The 20758-nt window shown below is 37.1% G+C and overlaps 1 protein-coding gene across 1 annotated transcript in view; it reads right to left on the bottom strand.

Moving 5' to 3' along the window:
• Positions 1-20758, bottom strand: part of LOC128855724 (elongation of very long chain fatty acids protein 7) — a 91829-nt gene that overhangs the window by 28821 nt on the left and 42250 nt on the right. The window contains exon 5 of the mRNA XM_054090874.1: positions 20610-20746. Within this exon, the coding sequence (XP_053946849.1) occupies positions 20610-20746 (137 nt within the window). The remainder of the gene's footprint in view (positions 1-20609; positions 20747-20758) is intronic.

Here is a 20758-nt window from a genome sequence, read left to right as displayed (position 1 = left end):
TGTCTCATTGAACAAAAATATTCATAAAACGTACACAGAGAAAATCAGCAAATACTCCGATTTGGGGATTGACATCAAGCGGCAGTGGAAACTCAGAAAGGTCTTTATATTGCCACTGATCAAATCGATCATATCGCCCCACGGACTCGTTCACGTACATCTGACGAGAAAACCTCAAGAAGCTCGAATTGGAGAAGCACCTTATCTATGACCTTCAAAAAGCGGCTCTGCTGAATTCTTGCCACATCATAAGAAATTTCCCTCAGTAAATTAGTATATATTTAGTGTTTCAACATTCACACCTGTGCCTATTAGTTCTATTTTAATGTGGAGTGCTATAGTTAAAACCTTATTAAAACAGTGTAAGCATCTGGCTTGCAGCTATGCTGCCGCCAAGTTTTGTAATTGCCTCCCAAAGAATGGGATTTTTGAACAAAAAAAAAAAAGTATTGTAAAATAAAGTAAAATAAAATAAATTAAAATAAAATAAAATAAAATAAAATAAATTAAAATAAAATAAAATAAAATAAAATAAAATTAAATAAATAAATAACTAAATAAATAAAAAAAACTAAATAAAAAAAAATAAAAAAAATAAATACAAAATAAATAAATAAATGGCTTATCGGCATTTTCCCCTTGCTAGCGGCACCCTTTATGGATTTCAAGCTGACTTGAAGCAGTCAATAGTTACCCCTCCATGTCAGAGCAGTCGCTTTGAAATATGCAATTACAAAAACCAAAATTCGATTTGATGCCAATATTCGAAAAATGTTATAAAAACTAAAACTAAACTAAAACTACAATTTTAAAACTAAAATATTTGAAGAAATGTTCGATTCCCTTTTGGCCACAGCCGAACCGAAGCTGAACTGAATTTTTGCAGCCAAACACTGCCGAAGCCGAATTCGAAGTCTGCTCACTTTTTATGCAGTAAATAAATTCGTATATCCATTAGGGTCCAAACGGGTTAAAACCATTTCTATAATATCTGCTATCATTTATCTCAATTTATTATTTCTTACTTTATTTTTCCTTTCATCTATGACCTTTAAATTAAATGTTTTCATGATTAATGACTAACAAGGATTTTTTGTTTTGCTTACCCACTAATTTATACGATTTTATAGGAAAAATAAATACACTGCATTACTATAATGCGCGTAATTATTTTTCAATTAAAAGCCACGCTATATTAACTATTAACAAGTTCGTTTCCTAAGTCTTTTGACTGCGCACTGTGAGCAGCACTAAAAAAGGCATTCAATTATCGGTACGAGTGAATAATGAACAGTTAGGGGTATAGGTTTTCAGCAGTATCATTCACTTCACAGAAATATTATAAATTGTAACTTTATGCCACAGAAATTTTATTGTTATTCTAATGCACGGTTTGCCATATTTAAATGCAAATTTCAATTCAATTAAGACGTTGGTCCTAACTAGTAAAAGAAATGTAAAGCATGCAAATAAAACATATTATTTTTATTAAAACACATACGTTTAAGTGTTAAGTGGAAGTACTAGCAAAATGTGTGCAACAAAATAATAAAGCAATAAAGTAATAAATGTAATTTTACTGCTTCTAACGCACTTTGAAAAAGCAGCACACACACAACTACGTATGTATGGAGATATATACATATATGTATGTAATGAACCTTCATGCCACGCCATTTGGTGCGGCTAGCGGTGCATTAAAGTTGTATTGGCACTGAGAATGAGCTGGTGTGCGTGTGTGTGACCTACAAAGCAATTCATTGGCCAACGAAGCAGAACGGCGGCGACTGCAGCAGCAAAAGCAAAAGAAAAACATACGTATTCAAACAACAACAACAAAGACAATCGATTTGCACAGCAACACAAATTGATGTGTAGCGTCAGCAACAACAATACCAACACCTGCATGCAATAACTGCTGGTAGCAAATTTTGCGCCCCCGGACATCAGCAGTGCAATCGCCATTGCAGGCCAGCAATGAAAGACAGGCCAAAAAGGAAACACAGGCGAATGCAAATAACAAAAAACCAAAAAAAAAAAAAAAACAGAAAAAATAATAATAACAATCATAAAATGAAATGGAAAGGAATAAAGCAAAAAATATAGTTGGTAGTTTTCATTTGTATTCTGCCGGTTTTCGATTGTTGATTGGGTTTTTTTTTCTTCTTATGGAAACAGTCAACCGCGTGTCAGCATCGTGGCGTGCAACTGAAAATAAGCTTTGGTCGAACGAAAGCACTTGACTATCACAGTTTAGACCAGACTGGTCAATTTATTATGCGGCAACTAACGGTATTTGCAGCAGCTAGCGACAGTGGTTTCATTACGTGGATTGCGCTGTTCGTTGGCATTGCAAGTCGCTTGAATAAAACCAAAAAAAGAGCAAACATAACAAACTGCTGCAGTTGTTAGTTTAGTTTCCAATATTTCGCTTGTTTTCTTTTTAGCATTTTGTGTTGCTGTAGTGCAACACGTGAGCGCATGATTGAGTGCATACCACGCGTATTGAGTGGAGTAGTAGCTGTGGTTGAGTGTTGTGGCGCGCTATTGTGGAAGTGCACTTGCAACATGACAGCCGTGCTCAGGCAAAGCGTAAAAATGTTGCATTCAAGTTTGGCAAACCACTGCCAACGATTAAACCGTTAGCCAACGGCATAACGATTTACCTGGCAGAAAGTTTACCGCATTTTTTCACTACAAGTGCATAGATGGAGTTACGTGTTGGGCACTCGGAACCAAATATATGGTAAGAATGAAATATGCCAACTAGCAACAGAAAGTTATTGCTTCAGACTTGATTAATTTTGTCTAAATAAATTTGGGATGTGGGGTAAAAAACTTCTGCTGAAAATATAAAGGTATCCTATTTGCGAGTGGTAATTATTACGCAGTAGTAGGTCATAGGACTATTGTAAATTGTTCATAGCTAAGAAGAGGGAAATGAATCGAATAAAATAAATCATGAGTTGCGTAAATATATTATTAAAGCTGATTCTAATTCGAGCATAGATTATCGCACAGTAGCATTGAAATTAGGTAGTAAAGAAGTGATTTTTATTCTGTTATTAATGTCCAATAATTGCTCCAAAAACAAAGCTCCAGATATTCACGAATAAGAAACAACAAATAAGTAAATGGCGCATACACTTCAGTTAGGTGTTTGCCCGAGTTCTTCCTCCAATGCGATGCGGAGGTTGCCAGGTAGTTGACCGTAACTCACAGTAAAAAAAAATTCCGTAAAAAAAAAATTGTCTATATAAAGAGTGGTTAAGTTTTAAGGGTTGGTGTTGATTTTGAATAAAATACAATTTTTTAAGGAAATTATTATTATTTCTCTTTATGATGATAATATTAGTATAGCTCATTTACATTCAGAACAAAATATCGGCCAAATAGCCACCGCGGTCTCGGCGGCACACCTCCAAAGACCAAAAAATGTAAATAGTTCCTTATCTAAAGGGTGGTTAAGTTTTAAGGGCCGGTATTGATTTTGAATAAAGTACACTTTGTTTAGGAATTTATTGTCATTTCTCTTTATTGTGATAATATTGGTATAGCTCAATTACGTATGGCATAAAATATTGTCCAAATGGCCACCGCGGTCTCGGCGGCCCACCTCCATACGATGGTTCATATTTTCGATGCCACTGATGCATAATTGAGGTTCTATGCCGTTAATGTGCCGAATTATCTCATCCTTTAGCTCTTGAATTGTTGCTGGCTTATCGAAGTACACCTCTTCTTTCAAATAACCCCAAAGAAAGAAGTCCAACGGTGTCGTTGACGTTTAGGTGTGGTTCACATTCAACATCGGCCCTTGAAATTTAACCACCCTTCATATATATAATTGGCGCGTACACCCTTTTTTGGATGTTTGGCCGATCTTTTCCTCTTATTTGTGGCGTGCGTCTTGATATTGTTCCAAAAATGGAGGGACCTACAGTTTCAAGCCGACTCCGAAAGGCAGATATTCTTTGTGAGGAGATTTTTTCTTGGCCGAAATACCATCGGAGGTTTGCCATTGCCTGCCGAGGGGCGACCTCTATTAGAAGAAAACGTTTTCTTCATTTTGGTCTTTCACCGAGATTCGAACTTAGGTTCTCTCTGAACTCCGAATAGAAGCCACGCACAAATCCATTCGGTTACAGCGGCCGAAATTTGCTGCCGTAAAATTTTTACGTCGTTCTCAGAGTGATCTTAACTAATAAGTTTGTGATCAATCGCTTCAGGAAACTACTCGTGGGTCATAGTGCATTCGACACAGACATCATTAGCATTCTTTGCAAACCAAAGGACTATCAGCATTTGATAAGAAAATATCGTTGGATTGCATGTTCTATACAAACATTAACACGAAATTGAATGTTCGCCTTTTTGCTTAAACCGCCTATGGGTTTTTACATACTTTTTCCCTAATTCACTTTTCTTATATTATATTATTTAAGTCAAATCGGTCTTTAAACAAAAAAAATTTAAGAATTTAAAAATTTCATTGCTCTTGCTTAGCAGTGTGTTTTGAACATACCAGATATGCATATATACATGCACTCATCTTCCGATTTACACAGAACTCCCCTGGGGGGTTCTCCATACAATCATTTCAAAATATCACCATTTTTGGCCTTTACATGAGAAAAGAAACTAAAAAGTTCGACCCAAATTGGGGGACATCAGAATTCGTTTTAGAGGTATGGTTCCTTCGGCAAAGTTTCTTATTTTGATCCCTAGAATATGATTTTCACAGAGCAATGGGCGATTTTTTTGCCTCCACACAAAAGACACTAAAAGTTCGACCCAAATTTGGGGACATCAGAATTCACCATGGATGATAAGGAAAGTCGACGATGTTAATTTTTATCTAACACAGTTGATCAGCCGAAACGAATGCTTTCAGTCATATTTCCACCATTTTAAGCTGGTAGACAGCCCCTGCTGCCCACACTGCTCCAACACGATCCAAGATACACAGCACGTTACCTATATGTATAAATATGGTGGACCCACATGTGGGTGAATAGAACTGGACCCTTAGAACTGGTCCTTTTTTTTAGTCGAGCTGGTGTAACATCACTATCCGGCTCACTAACAGAAAATTCATCAACACTTTCCATATGTGCATCTTCACTAATTGAGATGTTGGCTACATTTTCCATTTGAATACTAAAGCTTGATTTACTTTAGCTTACTTTGACGGGAATTCTTAAAAATTTCTTCATACCGACTGAGCGCATTTCTTAGTGTTCTGTGAAAATTCAATGCTCTCTCAGTATTAGGATTTCTGTTCAAAAAATAAATATGCGAACTGCTATCTAGTCGAATCATTTCATCAATTACTTTTCCAGCACATTTTTAAGCTGTCACCATCAAAATATTCAGTTGAAGCGACATCCCTTTCGACTACTACTTCAGGCCATAAGACTTTCTAGCAAAAATTTAATGTAGACTTTTTTGTTTCGGCGTCGGCCGATTAATTATAAAGGATTTTCCAATATCAGGTGTTATTGGTGAATTTATTGCGCTATCGAGAGATGATTAACGATTTTTTATGGCCGGAATTGGATGGTATTGATCTGGACAACGTTTATTTTCAACAAGACGGCGCTACGTGGCACAAAAGCAACGAAACCATTGCTCTTTTACGGAAAAAGTTTCCGGACCGTGTTATCTCTCGAAGAGGTGATGACAATTGACCACCGAGATCTTGTGATTTAACACCTTGTGACTTTTTTCTTTGTGGCCACCTGAAAGAGAAGGTGTACGCTAACAGTCCAGGGTCGATTTAAGACCTCAAAGATGGAATTCATGAGGCTATCGAGGACATAGGGTAGCCACTTTGCAATTCGGTTATGGAAAATTTCATGAAAATGATATTATCCTGTAAGCGTAGTCGTGGTGGTCATTGGCCTGATGTTATTTTCCACTATTAACAGCACACCTTCCTCTTTCTTTATAATTAAATAAACATCCGACCATTTATATTAAAAAATATCATTTTTCTTTGAATATCAAAATAACACCTCTGTTTGGAAAACCCTATACAATTGTTCGGATTTTAGTTTGTCTAAATTTTCAATTTTTTTCCAAAGTATTATTATTATTATTTATTTATTAAATTATAATTAAAATTATAAAGTAATATGTTTACTGCACTAGCTACCAGGGCTATCGGCTAAGTCATTACGTGAAATAATTAGTATTACTTATTGTATACTATATACTTATATTTATTTACATACTATACTTATCTATTATAATATCTTAGATTAGATGCGCCATGTTCAAATGTTTTAAAAAGTTGAAAATGAGTTTTACGTTGGTTTCTGATGCATTGGAGAGAATTTCAATTGGGTTTTTATTTTCAAAATATTGCGTGCGTAGATGGGAAATAGCGGTACAACTTAGCAAAATATGACGTACACTTAGATCAGATTTGTTGCAGAAAGTACATGAAGGTGGTTGAGAATTCTTCAAAAGGTATTCATGTGTTAGAAGGCAGTGGCCTAACCTTAGGCGTATAAAACATTTATTCATCCAGGTTGATGTGTTTGTTGGTAAGATGATCCCATTCCCATGAAGATTCACTTCTTTGTATTGGTGTTTATAATTGGACCAACTACGTTCTTGTCGTGAACCCATAGCTTTGGAGAATATATTTTTGATGGATTTTTGTCCGAACGGCATGTGGTAGTGGAGACACATGTGTGACTTTCCTTTAGTATTCCCTTTAAAGGGCTCTAATGAAGTTGAAGCACTATTCCGAAATAAATTTTTAAAACTAAAAGTTGCTTTCTTCACCTGTCATAAAAATTTAATTAGAACGCACAATGCCACCAGATTAAAATTTCCGATTGACGTTTTCGAACAGGGTACTTTCGGTAACTTTCAACCAGCTTTTAAAAGAGTAAGGCATAATGCAAAACTATTGGAGGAACTATCGCATTTCAGCCTAATATTGTTGTGCATTCCATTAAAAATTATGTGCAGAAAAAAAAATTGGTACACTGAAAGGATGCATATAAAAATTATTCATGTTTTTCTCTTCATGCGCCACACATTTTGTATAAAAGACGCACACTTCGGAAGCGCGCTAGACTCACTTTCAATCGGCACTTGTTGAAAGGTACGAAGTTGATATGGACGACAAACGTTTCCCATGCGAAATTCATATTTTTAACAGTTTAAAAAATGAGCAAAATTTCATACTACCGATCGTGAGGAAGTAAATAAAATCTAAACCATTTCGCAAGTTCATCATCATCATAACTTCCTAGAGTTTCAGAGTGAAGTAAAGGGTCACAACGAAATTTTTCCCACTCAGTTCTGTTTTGCGTTAATCTCTTAACTTCATTTCAGCTAAGCTGCATGGCGCGTGCTTCTGACTCCATCAATCGTCTCCAGGTATTCGCTGGTCTTCCACGTCTGTGGCCTCCGTGGAGGTTCTAATCAATGGCGGTCCTTGTTAAATCACCATTTTCTGGGCATAAGATATGACCAATTCAGTCGCATTTTCTCTTTGGGATCGCTAATAGCATTCGGGATAATTTTTGTAAGGAGCTTGTGCCAGTTAACGTCGCATTCTACGCTTCATAACGGCAAAGTCAACTTTACATTGGGGTTAAAAATTCGCATTGTTGTGCTCCGTGACATGTGTAATGCGTTCCAAATTGCTTATAGAGAGCCAAGTGTCGCCACAGTTTTCTGTATTCGGCTTTGAATATCATCGCTCGAACTTCCAGAGACCAATATAATGTTGTCTAAAGAGTAGAAAGATTGTACATCTTCGAGATTGATGCCATCAATTGAGAAATTTTTCGTATTTCCTGTGTTTATGCGTATGACTTTGGTTTTCTGGATATTGATCTTCAGGGCGGCTTTCTCAGCTGCTTCTCGCACGGCTTGAATCTTCGCTGTCATGCCAAGATAGTTATGGGACAGAAGACAGATGTCATCTGCATAGTCGAGTTGGGCTAGATGCTTTGCACTCCCCTGGTAATACCGCCTCCAGATGACGAGGCGTTTTTCATGTCAACGTCCAAAACGATGTTAAAGAGAAGTGGCGAGAGAACACATCGTTGTCGTAAACCTGCTAATATTTTGATTTTGTTACGCAAAAGTTTCTCATGCACTACCATGCAAAATGCTTCGACGAGTTGAGTTTCGATGGGACAACTTTGCACTCGAGGACGTTGCAAATAGCGCCGTGATATAAAGTATCGAATGCTTTTTGCAAGTCTATAAAGACGAGCTAGAGCGGGGTCCTCTACTTAACTGACTGTTCAACGGTAACTCATAGACTGTTAATGTGCTCGATAATGAACGGTTCGTTCTGAAGCTCGCCTGTTCCTGTCTGACTTCTCGTTGCAACGCCGCTGAAAGTCTTTTGTTTATGATTTGTGCGATTATTTTTTTTAATATAACTGGAAATCTGTCTGGAGGATCAGCTGGCAGCCCCAGCACCAGAATCGGGTGCGGTAGGCCAATTCCCTATTTACCTTTAATTTTTTTCAGATTAACGAAACCACAACAAATAATAGAAAAAAGTTAATAGCTATACATTTGCAAAATTCGAATTTCCAGGAATTGTCTAATTTCTATTTTTCCATCAACGTTAATTAGACACTATTAATTCCCCCAAAATTAGTTGCATCTTCCATCACAAGTTGGCCCACTTCACAAGTTTTTACTCCACTGTTAAGCCGGAAATTTGTTGCACTACTGTAGATTTTCTCTGCAAAGTAGATTTTCTATGCATAAACTCGTAAATGCATAATTCCGCATACATCGCTACTGGTCTAAAACTGCATGCCTACCCCGCAGTGGTTAGTTGCTTGTTCTTGCTAGTGCAGCTGAAATTTTGTCGACTTTAAATACCTCCGCTTTTTCGCTCATTATACATACATACACATATATTTTTGTATGTATGTCTGCATAGTTAGATGCCGGGCATAAGAATGCCGTCCAGTGGCTTGTGTAACGAAGTAAACAAAATTCGAGAATCATACAGAAAATAGTCTGCAATTGTAAAAATGCGCACAGGCTTTGCAGTATTGGCAATGCATTTAATGCCTGCTATGCTCTAAAGTTGCTTATATTCAGAAGCTAAAGCGTTGACAACGTTGACTTCTCGGCGGCGGACATGTAGGTTTGTCGTTTTAAGATTCGAAGAAAAAAACTTAGCAAACACGCGCCCATACTAGTAAATAATAGCGCATGCAGGAGTTTGTTGTAGCCACATACATACACACACATATATATGTATGTATGACTATATGTAAGTGCATAAGTATGGTGGTTGTATGCTACTTAGCACATAGATTTGTGCGTGTGCTGACTGGCTGTTATGTTATGTGCGCCATGTGAATGCGCTATGTTGGTAAATAATCTAAGAATTTTGTAATCGACGTATTGAAAATGTGAAACTAAAAGTGAAATACGAATAGCAGAAGAAAAAAAACAATAAATAAGCAATACAAATATTTTAGCTTCAATTGCCAATGTAAATAAATGCGCAATAATGAGAATAATGACCAAAAGAAAATGAAAGCAAACAAGAAAAAAGAATAGAAAAAAACTAAAAATAAACGAATTTGTGTGTTGCATAAAAACAAGAATTGGTAGTAGAGTACTAGTGGAAATCGAACGGAAAACCGCAAAAATGCATTAGCAAAATCTAGCTTAAGACCGAGTTGCGTGTTGCTACTTCCACTATTACGACGACTTCCATTATTGCAACTGCTTCCACTCGGTAAGTAGTTTTCGACATAAGTGAGTGTGTGTGTGTGTGGACATACATGAAAAGTGCATACACAAATAAACATATACATATATACATGTGCACTTGTGTGTGTATGTTTGTGCAAGTGTAGATTTATGCAAGTTTTCGTATGCGGAAAACAGTAGAAAATCGACGCTGCACCGAACATCTGGGGGGGAAAAAATGAAATCCAAAATAGAACGTCTTTGTACGCGGATTCGTTTTAAGAGGCAATAGAAATAGAAAATCAAAAATGAAAAATACAAAATAAAATTGCGATATGTTCACGGGTTATTGGCACTTTTGTAAGCTTTACCGGCTTTATTTGCTGGGTGATTTTCCAACTTTGTCTTCTGTTTCCACAAAATTCGCAACGAGAATATGCACACACACAAACAAACAAATATTCGTACTTATTTGTTATTTATTGCTTTATTGTTAATATTTTCGTTTGTATGTATGTATGTGTTTGTGCCACTTTTCTTATTTTATCATTCAAATGTGTGTCATTTGTTGCTGTCGGCGCATTAATTGGCCTCACAAACTGATTGGAATTGCCATTGTTTATCAAATTTCCAGGCGAAAATGCAAAAAGGGAGAATGCCATATAATCGAGTAGGGATGCTATAGTGGCGCTGTTGGGGAGAGAGGGTAATTTTTTCCATTTAATTTGGCACCACTTAGTGACTCAAGCGTAGAGTAAATGTTAAGTTGCTGTCAAATCGATGGCAGGCAGAAAACATTGCCTATTTATGGAAGAAATAGAGTTTCGTGTGGTGATTAAATTCCTCAATAGGCAGGAAAAATGTTACACTTTATTATGGAATAGAAGTCGTCTATAGCATTTACGGGCACTCTGGCTTAGAAAAAAACAGTAATTTATGAGTGGCATATTCTATTCAAGGAAGGTTGCGAGTCAATTGAAGTGCTCAGATGGGCCGATTCAGGCGGCATTGCCAGATTTTGTTTAAAATTTTGAAAAATTTAAAAACGAAAAAAAAAAAAACAAATCTAAGTAACAGGCAAAGTATCTATCGACTTCAATCATTTTGGATATTATCCGGCTGAGTTTTGCAGGGTGAACTTTTTAAGATTTGAACAATGTGTTGCCACTTGTTTATATTAATAAAAGTTTTTTATATAAAAATAAACATAAATAATACAGCATGGGTATCAAGGCTAAGTATTCCTAAGAAAAATCTATACAAAAAACAAAATTTAAAGCGTTGCCACCTGAATTTTATTGCAAAATAGCAACTTATCATACATTTCAGTTGAATATTAAGATTTAGTATCTAATGAAAAGTGTTTAAAAAAATTTAAGAAAAAAATATTTTTATATGGTATTACCACATGATTTTATTTGCAAAAGTAGCAACTTATGATACATTTAACTAGAATACCACAACATGGGTAACAGATAAACGGTGCTTAAGCAAGCTTTTATAAAAAATGATTTTAAAACACATTTTAACAAAGTGTTGCCACCTGTTTGTATTAAAAAATATATTTATCAAATAATAAACACAAGTAATACAGCATGGGTATAAAGTCAAGTATTTTTAAGAAAAAAACCATAAAAAAAGATTGTTTTTGATAGTGTTGCCACCTGAATTTTATTGCAAAAATATCAACTTATCACACATTTTAGTTCCCTATCAAGATAAAGGTATCAAATGACGGATATTGAAACAAAATTTAAGATATAAATATGTTTATATGTGGTTGCCACATGATTTCGTTCGCACTAGTAGCGATTTATTACACATTTCACTAGAATACCACAACATCGGTAACAGATAAACGGTGTTTAAGCAAGCTTTAATAAAAAATAATTTTAAAACACATTTTAACAAAGTGTTGCCACCTATTTGTATTAGAGAAAATGTAATTTATTAAATAATAAACATAAGTAATACATCAAGAGTTTCAAAGGAAGGATTTTTGAAAAAAATCTTAAAAAAAAAATGTTGTTTTGATAGCGTTGGCACCTGAATTTTATTGCAAAAATATCAACTTATCACAAATTTCAGTTGACTATCAAGATTAAGGCATCACATGAAAAGTGTTTAAAAAAAATTTAAGAAAAAAATATTTTTATATGGTGTTGCCACATGATTTCGTTAGCATAAGTAGTAATGTATGACTTATCCCATTTAAATACGACAATATGAATAAATGTTAAACACCAGCAAGCTTTAATAATTTATCATTCAATCGAATAATATCAAATCATTTTAAAACACATTTTAACAACGTGGCAACTCGTTTGTATTAAAGAAAAAGTATTTTATTAAAAAATAAACATAAGTAATACAGCATGGGTATCAAGGGAAGTATTTAAAAAAAAATCTATACAATTTTTTTTCTAGCGTAGGTACTTAAAAAATTAATTTATATGGTGTTGCCACATAACTTTGTTTGTAAAAGTAGCAACTTATGACACATCTCATTTGAATATTGAGATGAAGGTATCAAATGAAAGTTATTTAAACATAATTTCAGAAAAAAATATTTTTGTATGGTGTTGCCACATGATTTCATTTGCAAAAGTAGCAACATATGGCGCATTTCATTTGAATACTACAATATGGATAACTGATAAACGGCGTTTAGGCTTGATTTAATAAAAATTATTTGTGCTAGTGTTGCCACCTGTTTCTTGGATGATTTAGACATTTTTTACAAAAATATATTAATTTTAAAAAGAGGTATAAACTCATGTGAATGTAATGGTAGCATTAATCCAATAATATTTACAAATAGCGTTGCCAGATTATTAAAAAAAATTAATAACAAAATTTAGAGGTGAAAGTGAGCATTCAAAATACAAAATGCGTTCAAAGAAAAAAAGAAAATTTTAGTTAGAATTATGTCTAGTAGCGTTGCCACCTAATACTTTGGCTGAAAATCAGAGATATTTGCACAACTGAATTACGTACTAGGGTAGGGGTATCACGAATATTATGTTTGGAACGTTATAAATAAAAAATATTTTTGAATGGCGTTGCTACTTATTTTTATAACATAAAATAAATTGTGTAGATCTACGTTTGAGCGCTGAAACTGTGAATGGTGTTTATTGTGGCGATACTGTAACAGCTAATTAAGTGAATTTTGGATTCTTCAATTCCTTTCATGCATTTTTGATGTTGAAGATTCACCTCGCACAGCCAGGCACGTCGTCAAAAATGTCGCTCAAATCACAGAAAGAATCACAGTTGATCGGCATTTTAGTAGTCGTAGCCACGCACAGAAGCTAAAGATCGACCATAAAATAGTTTTAAACCATTTACACAACGCTGGATTAAAAAAGAAGCTCGATTTTTGGGTGCCACACCAATTAACACCATGAAAACATGATGGAGCGAATTTCCAACTGCGAAGCCTTGGCCAAATGTAATGAAATCGACGCATTTCTTAAACAGATGGAGACTGGAGTGTAAAAATGGGTTACATACGACAGTATTGTGCAAAAATGATCGTGGTCAAAGCGTCATGAAGCAGCTCAAATGGTGGCCAAACCAGTACTAACGGTCACGAAGGTTCTACTATGTGTTTGGTGGGACTTGAAAGGAATATTTATTATGACCAAACACTTCAGATCTCTACTATCAACAACTGGACCAATTGAAGCTAGTGATTTATCAGAAACGGCCAGAATCGGCCACCAGAATACCTCGTTGTGCTCCATAAGTGAGCGCTAGGCCACACACGTCTATAGTGACTCGCCAAAAGCACCGGGAGCTTGGTTGAGAAGTTTAAATGCAGCCACCATATAGTCCAGATGTGGCACTAAGAGATTATCACCTTTTTTTCTCATTTCAAAGCTTTCTGAGTGATAAGAAGTTGGCACCAAGAGAAGATTGCGAAAATTTATTACTAGACTTTTTCGCCAAGAAGCATCACAAGACTTCTATGAGCGATGCATTATGAAGCTACCATTGAAAAGGCAAGAAACTATGCAACAAAAAGGTGCATATTTGGCCCAAATCGGACAATCTGAAACAACTTAAATAAAGATTTGAATTTTATGCAAAACTGATGGATTTATTTTTCTTCACAGGAGTGAAGAGTGTTCTGATTTAGTATTAAAAATGGGTGCGGACCGATAGCTGGTAAATGTTGGCTAAATTGTTTGGCCAAATAATTTATTATATTATTATTTATTATAAAAATTTATTTCGAGCCATTCACCCGCAAAAAATTTTAGCCACAAAAATATAAAAAACACTTATATATGTAGGTGTCATGTGACGATAGAAAATAAATTTACATAAACAATAATTCTTGAAGCAACCAATCGGGATAAATGCACAAATCATATATTCATAAAAAATGTGAAACATTCAAGGCGATCACCCTTATACTTGCACAAATATGCGCTGATTGTCACAGAAAATATTCCATATACACACAAACATATTTGTATGCGTATGTGTGTGCCTTGTACTTATTATATATTTATGCAAATTCGCTTGAAAAATGGTTGTTTACGTATTTTGAATAATCGAAAACAGCAAGATTTTAGAAAGCGAAACAATTAAACGTACAATGACAACGAGAACATTAAAAGAAATTTGATTTTTAACGGCGATATCACTAAATCAAGGAAGGCGCAAACTGGTAAAATATTTATTGAAATAACATTCAGTTAACAAGAACCGATCTGAATGTATTTGTACCTAAAGTAACAACAGTTGCTAAAGTAAAAAATGAAAAATCCAATAACAAAAACTCAAATAAAACAAACTTGGCCAATGCCATTTAACTTGACTTGCAGCTTAGAATCTCGCAACAGTGCCCACACAGCTTAAATTGTGTACAAACCAAATATTTGAGCTTTGTGTGTGTATAACAGGCGTTCGGTACAAGTGCCGCAGCAGGTTCTACATCGTCACGACCTCGCGCCTTCTAGTGCCAAAAGCGCTGAGAGATCGCCTTAAAGTGCAGACTGCGCAGCGAGGGTTGGTCTGCTGTCAATGACACTCTTGCGGCGGCTTGCAAGCTTTATTTAATTTAATTTAATTATTTGCCAAAATTTAGTCAAAAAATAAATAAAAGCAAAGAACATATATACATACACATGCATACATATCTATGTGTAGTACATCCACTGCCTGCTGACATAGCAGTCAACTTCGCGATGTGCTTTGCTCCGGCAACTTGACTTGCAGTAAACACAAGATTGCTCAATGGCCACTTGTTGGCGTTAGAGTGACATTATCACAGAAGTCATCAGCCGCATGATAGTTTTCTACATATTGCGTACGTGCTTGTATAGGGTGTGTTTTTGGCTGCATGAAAACTATCGATGGCTTACAAATTCGGACCTGGAGCTAGCAGCGCAGAAAACAGAAGCGGCCCAGTTAAGTGCTCGTAGGTGAAAGAAAACTATGAAAATCACGAAATATTGTCCCAGAAGTACGAGTATATTAGGTATCTGGGAGTAATTGGTTGACAGAAGACTAAGCTTCAAACAGCACCTGACAGCAGTCAATTTCAACGGAGCACTGGCAAGAACTCTTCCGAACGTAGGCAGGCCCTTTGGCCCCAGTACAATATACGAAGGACTCAGAAAGTCCCTTGGACTTCTCGCCATTCAATTTCCAAACTCCGGTTACTGGACGATCGGCAGACACGCGAAAAAGCTAGCGTTACCATTTAACACCCATTGCAGAAGCTGTGGGGACCTTTCAGAGAAGGAGACTGTTGAGCACTTTCTTTGTAAATGTCCGGGTTTGGGCAGCTAGACGACTAAGGCCACTGGGAGCTCCTTTCTTTGACAGCTTGCAGCAGTGCACCAACCTAAATCCCATCAATCTTCTCCATTATATCAACAGCTCTGGCTGGCTGTAGATATTTGCCCGTTTGAGGTCTCATAATGGTATCGAAACAGAGCTTCAGTGCTACTTGAGGGGTGCCAGAAAGGGCCTATCTACCTACCTAGACGGGTCCCAAGGCGAAAGAAGGCGACCATTGTCAACAGTAGCTGACTCGATAATCTTCTACTACGTAGCGCCGATATGAGCCGAAGCGAAAAATGGCCATATGCGTGAGGTGTTTCGGACACACAGGCGTAGCGCAAGATGAATTGCATGTGCCCTATAAAACGGTTTCAGACGACGCAATATGTGTTGGGTTGTCGGAAAGATAAAAGAAGCAAAACCGCCGGTAGCTTAAACAGCTACTTCAAGAGCCCGCTCTATGACCGAGTAGCAAAGAAGATGGGAAGAGTCTACCGAAGATCGTTGGACGTACAGACTTATCCCAAACCGAAGTGGGTGAATAGAAGATACGGCGACCCTGACGATTAACTCATCAAACTAATCACCAATCACGGTCGCTTCCAGCTTACAGACAGCCCTTACTGCCACACCTGGTCCAATTCAATAGAGAGCGAAGATCATGTGGTCTTACATAGCATTCGCTTTAGCGGAGATCGGGCTTTCCTCGCGAGGATCTTAGAACACTCGCCGATACAGATTGGACTAGTGCAGGACATGTATTCGTCCGGCGTCAAAAGGGACGCAGTAAGAGCGTTTGCGATCTCTATTTTGGCGAAACTGCAACAAATTGTTTGGGAAAGATAAACTCAACGGTGACAACAGCAGCAGAATATTGTCGGACACGAACTGCTTTCGACAAACAAACAACCAAACAGACGCTTGAGATAATCACTCACTACAGTATTGGACAGATGACAAGACAATAGGTTGTAAATTTCACACTATCGCATAATTTCCGATGTACCAGGAGAAGAACCTGGACGCGAGTACACAAAAGGGTATAAACGTGGCTCCACTATGATGAAATACCTTAAGGTCTCGAAGTGGAATCTTGGCAAGGTAGAGAATTGTTATAGTATTACTGAGAGCATGCCCCCCATACCACTGGTGCGATGGCGGTGACATTTGGACTTAAATCTCCTTCAAAAAAAAGAAGAAAAAAAATCGACCCCTAGATGACATTTGATTCGATTTTTTTTCTTCTTTTTTTTTGAAGGAGATTTAAGGTCAAATGTCACCGCCATCGCACCAGTGGTATGGGGGGCATGCTCTCAGTAATACTATAACAATTCTCTACCTTGCCAAGATTCCACTTGGGTTTGATAACTGAGAATGGCATACTGTGTTCCTATTTCTTTTCAGTAAAGTTTGGCAAGTCATCATGCAATGCTTAACGTCAGAACAAAGCTTCCAAATTGTAGATATTTACTTTGAAAAGGAAAAAAGTGCTCGCTAAAATCATAGAGTACTGGTGGCATCATCGTTTTTTATTTCTTTTGAAATGAGAAAGAGGTGCCGTGATGATGAATGGCGAGCCATCGAGCCACGCCGACTGAATTTTTGTTTAAAAAAATTGATCAGCTGAATATCGATGACAATTGGTTCTAACAAGACGGACTAACTTGCCATACAACTGACAATATTTATTGCAACATTCAAGCCACCATTGATGCCATATGGCCCAAATTGGATTGGTTGAATGGTCCATGTAACTCGAAGCCCGGCAATCACCGTTTTCGTATTTTCACGTCTGGCTCCAGGACCAAGCACGGTTCCGGCTCTGGTGACTACGCGGGACAATACTACACATTGCTCGCATCTTTGTTTCAAGCGAAGGTGTGTGCTGCTCAAGAAGCGAGGAACTTTGTTGTGGAAAACCGATGTAGAGGCAGGTTTGTATGGCTACAGCGACAGCAAAGTTGCGCTCATGGGCTTAGATAGGCCTCCACCGCTTCTAGGGTAGTTGAGTACTGTAAATCCGGGTTGAATTATGTCGGTAGATATAATAGCTTGATGCTAACAAGGGGCCCGGGACATGTGGGTATCGGGGGTAACGAGACCTCTGACTCCTTAGCAAGGATGGGCTCTGAGGCCAACTTCCTTAGTCCGGAGCCCATTCTGCCACTCCTTTCAGCAGCCATCAGAACCGCATTTAGCAAATGGGTTACTATAACCAATAAGGGAGCCTGGCCGGCTGAGAGAAGCTGCAAATGGACAAAACGGATGTTACCTGTCCTCTACGACCAACTGTCGTAGATCCTCCTGTCACTAAGCAGAAAGGATTGTAGGCAGCTGGCTGGACTGATAACGGGCCACTTTCTATGGACACAGCACATGGAAAAGATGGGCATCTCAGACAGAGCACTGTGCAAAGCATGTGGAGAAAACAATAAGACGGCGGACCATTTTCTATGCATCTGTCCGGCCTTCGCTCAAATCAGGCTTGAGGTGTTTGGCACTGATGTGTTAAGAAGCGACCACCTTGGCTCCTTGGCACCACAAGATCTACTTAGATTTCTTCGGAGTTTGGATAGATTCAAGGAAAATTAAAAAGAGAATCCGAGTGCAGTACAATGAACTTAATTGTGTCTGAGTGCTGTACTTGCTAGCCTGCCCTTCAAAAACAAACAAACGGCGGTGGACATAAAAATCTACCAGATTATAAATTAAAAAATAATAAAGAAATCATTCCAATAATATTTCTGTTTCGTATTATCATTTTAAGTTCTCAAGATTTTAAAAAACGTCCGATAGAACGGACGGTTGAAAACTAAATTAAAAATATTGCATATTTACTTGAAGCCCCTAAAGGGTAGGCACCATGAACTCACCGCCTTGTTCTCTAGAAGCGTACATACCAAGTATTTTGGCATGAATACCAATTGAGTGTAGAGCTCGGCTTCAGGCAGCCATTTAAGCTTCCTGACCACTGCAGTATCTTTCAAGTAGAAGTTTTTGCTGTAGGTAAGGCTGTAGAAATATCACTAGCAAGGACTTCGAGCAACTCCAAAATAAATATATACGTTGACAGCCAAGCGGCAATAAAAGGAAAGAAACTCATATGAAATTTCATCTAAACACGTTCTTAGGACCAGTGAAGCCTTAGCGAGACTCGCCGCATATCTATTGGGTACCCGGACATAAGGGCATTGCAGGAAACAAAATTGTAGATAAGAAATTCCAAAAGCGCTATTTACAGACCATTCGAACAAGAAAACGACATACTGAAACCTTTAAATGCGGTGTATGGTACAATGACAACGCTGCGGACATGAGAATACGGATAGACAGAAGGTGGAATAATCTAGCAACTTGTAAAACCGCGAAAATCATGTGGGAATCAAGGCAAATACGCCAGATTCGTACTAGCCCTGTCTGGAAAGGAAATCACACCTATCGTAGCTGTACTGTCAGGCCACAATTTGTTAGCGGCACACGCATACAAGATGGGAATTGCAAACAATGTTAGCTGCAGATTTTGCAATGAATTAGAAGAGAGGGAAACGCTAGAACGCCTTCTATGTTCTTGCCCTACGTTAGCTAGAACCAGATTAAAATGCTTAGGAGCTTTACAATATGAGAAGTTAGAATGGCTCTCGGGGATAGAGCTCCAAAGTTTACTTAGAATCACAAGAGACGCAGACGTATTACAAGATGTCTACTATCAAAGAAACGTAAAGGTCTAACTCCATCTGGTAGGACTAAGGATCAATAGGTCTATGTGATGGCTTTCAGCCAGCCAGGTCAACACCTAACCTAACCTAACAAATTGAGTGTGGTTTAAACTAGTTATTATACTTTAAGGTACTATACCTTTAACTGTAAGTGATCTCTCTATGGAATATTTTTTTTTACATAAGATAAGCTCTTGCATGGCACAGATACATTCGGCGCGACAGCTGTTAGAAAAAATCTCGTTGATTGATAGCTTCGAGTGTTACTTCTTAAGTTTCAATGCTAAAAGAGCTAACATGGCCCTAACGTTAAGCAAAAAGAGCATTCGGAGCAGAGAAGGAAAAAGTTTTTAAACAAGTTCATGCTTGTAGATGAAGACCTACAATCACTCCCTCAGAAGCAGCTGGTACAATTTATAAGCATACTTAACAGTCAATAGACAGCATAGGGTGCACAATAGATCAATATGGTCGCAGTGCTAAAGGCCCATACTTCAACCCTTTTCTACCATTAACCATTAACCATCAACCATTAACCATTACTCTCGCACAAATCACAAAGGATGAACCAAACTTCTTTCGTCCAAGTGGGCCTACTTTCTGGGCAACCCTTATAACCTAGCCTAACCTTCTCTCGCACAAACACACGTGTTTGCGCCGCCGAAAGAAAATAGACCCTTCTCTATTTCGGTACTCTCTTTAAGCAAATTTGCCAAATAAAGGCGTGACTTCTTAAAAATTTATTTTCCATAAGTGGACGCTGATGTTTGCAAGTATCGACTGATATTGAATTGGAACTCGTTTCATTTATTTGTATTTTTTGTGTTTTTTTGTTTATTTTTTAGTTTCTTTTTTGTTTACTTTTTGATTTTACTAAATTTTCGGCTGTAAATATTAGATTTATGTACTTGTTAGTAAACAAAAATTATTGACGTCTTTCCTGGCCGGTTGACTGTTATTTTTTACATTTTCTTAACCACATTTTAAGTCTTTGCCAGATACAGCTCTTTGGTCTACAACAGAATTTTCGAACAGGTTTTGTCCATTACAAATTTTGTGTTATTATTCAAAATATTGTTTTCTGTATTTAATTCGTTTTCAGCCAAGAGTATTTTTTTTCTTTTCAATGCAGGCCTTTGGCAATTCTAACACATTTCGTGTCGTTGTACTTGAAGCCAAGTTTAGATTTTCAAATTCTAGCTTTTCTTAGCAACTCTTCAAGTTTTAACCACAAATTTTCATACATTTAACTTTTTTTCGAGTGCGGACGAGAACGCAATTAATTTTTTTGTTAATATTTTAGCACTAAGCCGTAGAGTTATGTGTTTATTTGCATAGTTGCTTGTTTTTTTTTATTACAATATATATTTGTTCGTGTAATATCGCACTTACGATTTGCAGTTCAGTCATATACTTCTTCCACCACAGATATTTGGCGTATTCTGGTCCCATGGCAGACATCATGTAATAGAAATACATGCAGACATGCACGAAGTTGTTGAGCAGATTGGGGAATGTCGCGTTGCCACCTGCGAAAATAT

Source organism: Anastrepha ludens, chromosome 2 (assembly GCF_028408465.1).
Source record: "Anastrepha ludens isolate Willacy chromosome 2, idAnaLude1.1, whole genome shotgun sequence".
Taxonomy (NCBI): domain Eukaryota; kingdom Metazoa; phylum Arthropoda; class Insecta; order Diptera; family Tephritidae; genus Anastrepha; species Anastrepha ludens.
Note: the sequence above shows the minus strand (reverse complement) of the source record. Positions and strands in the feature narration are given on the sequence as shown.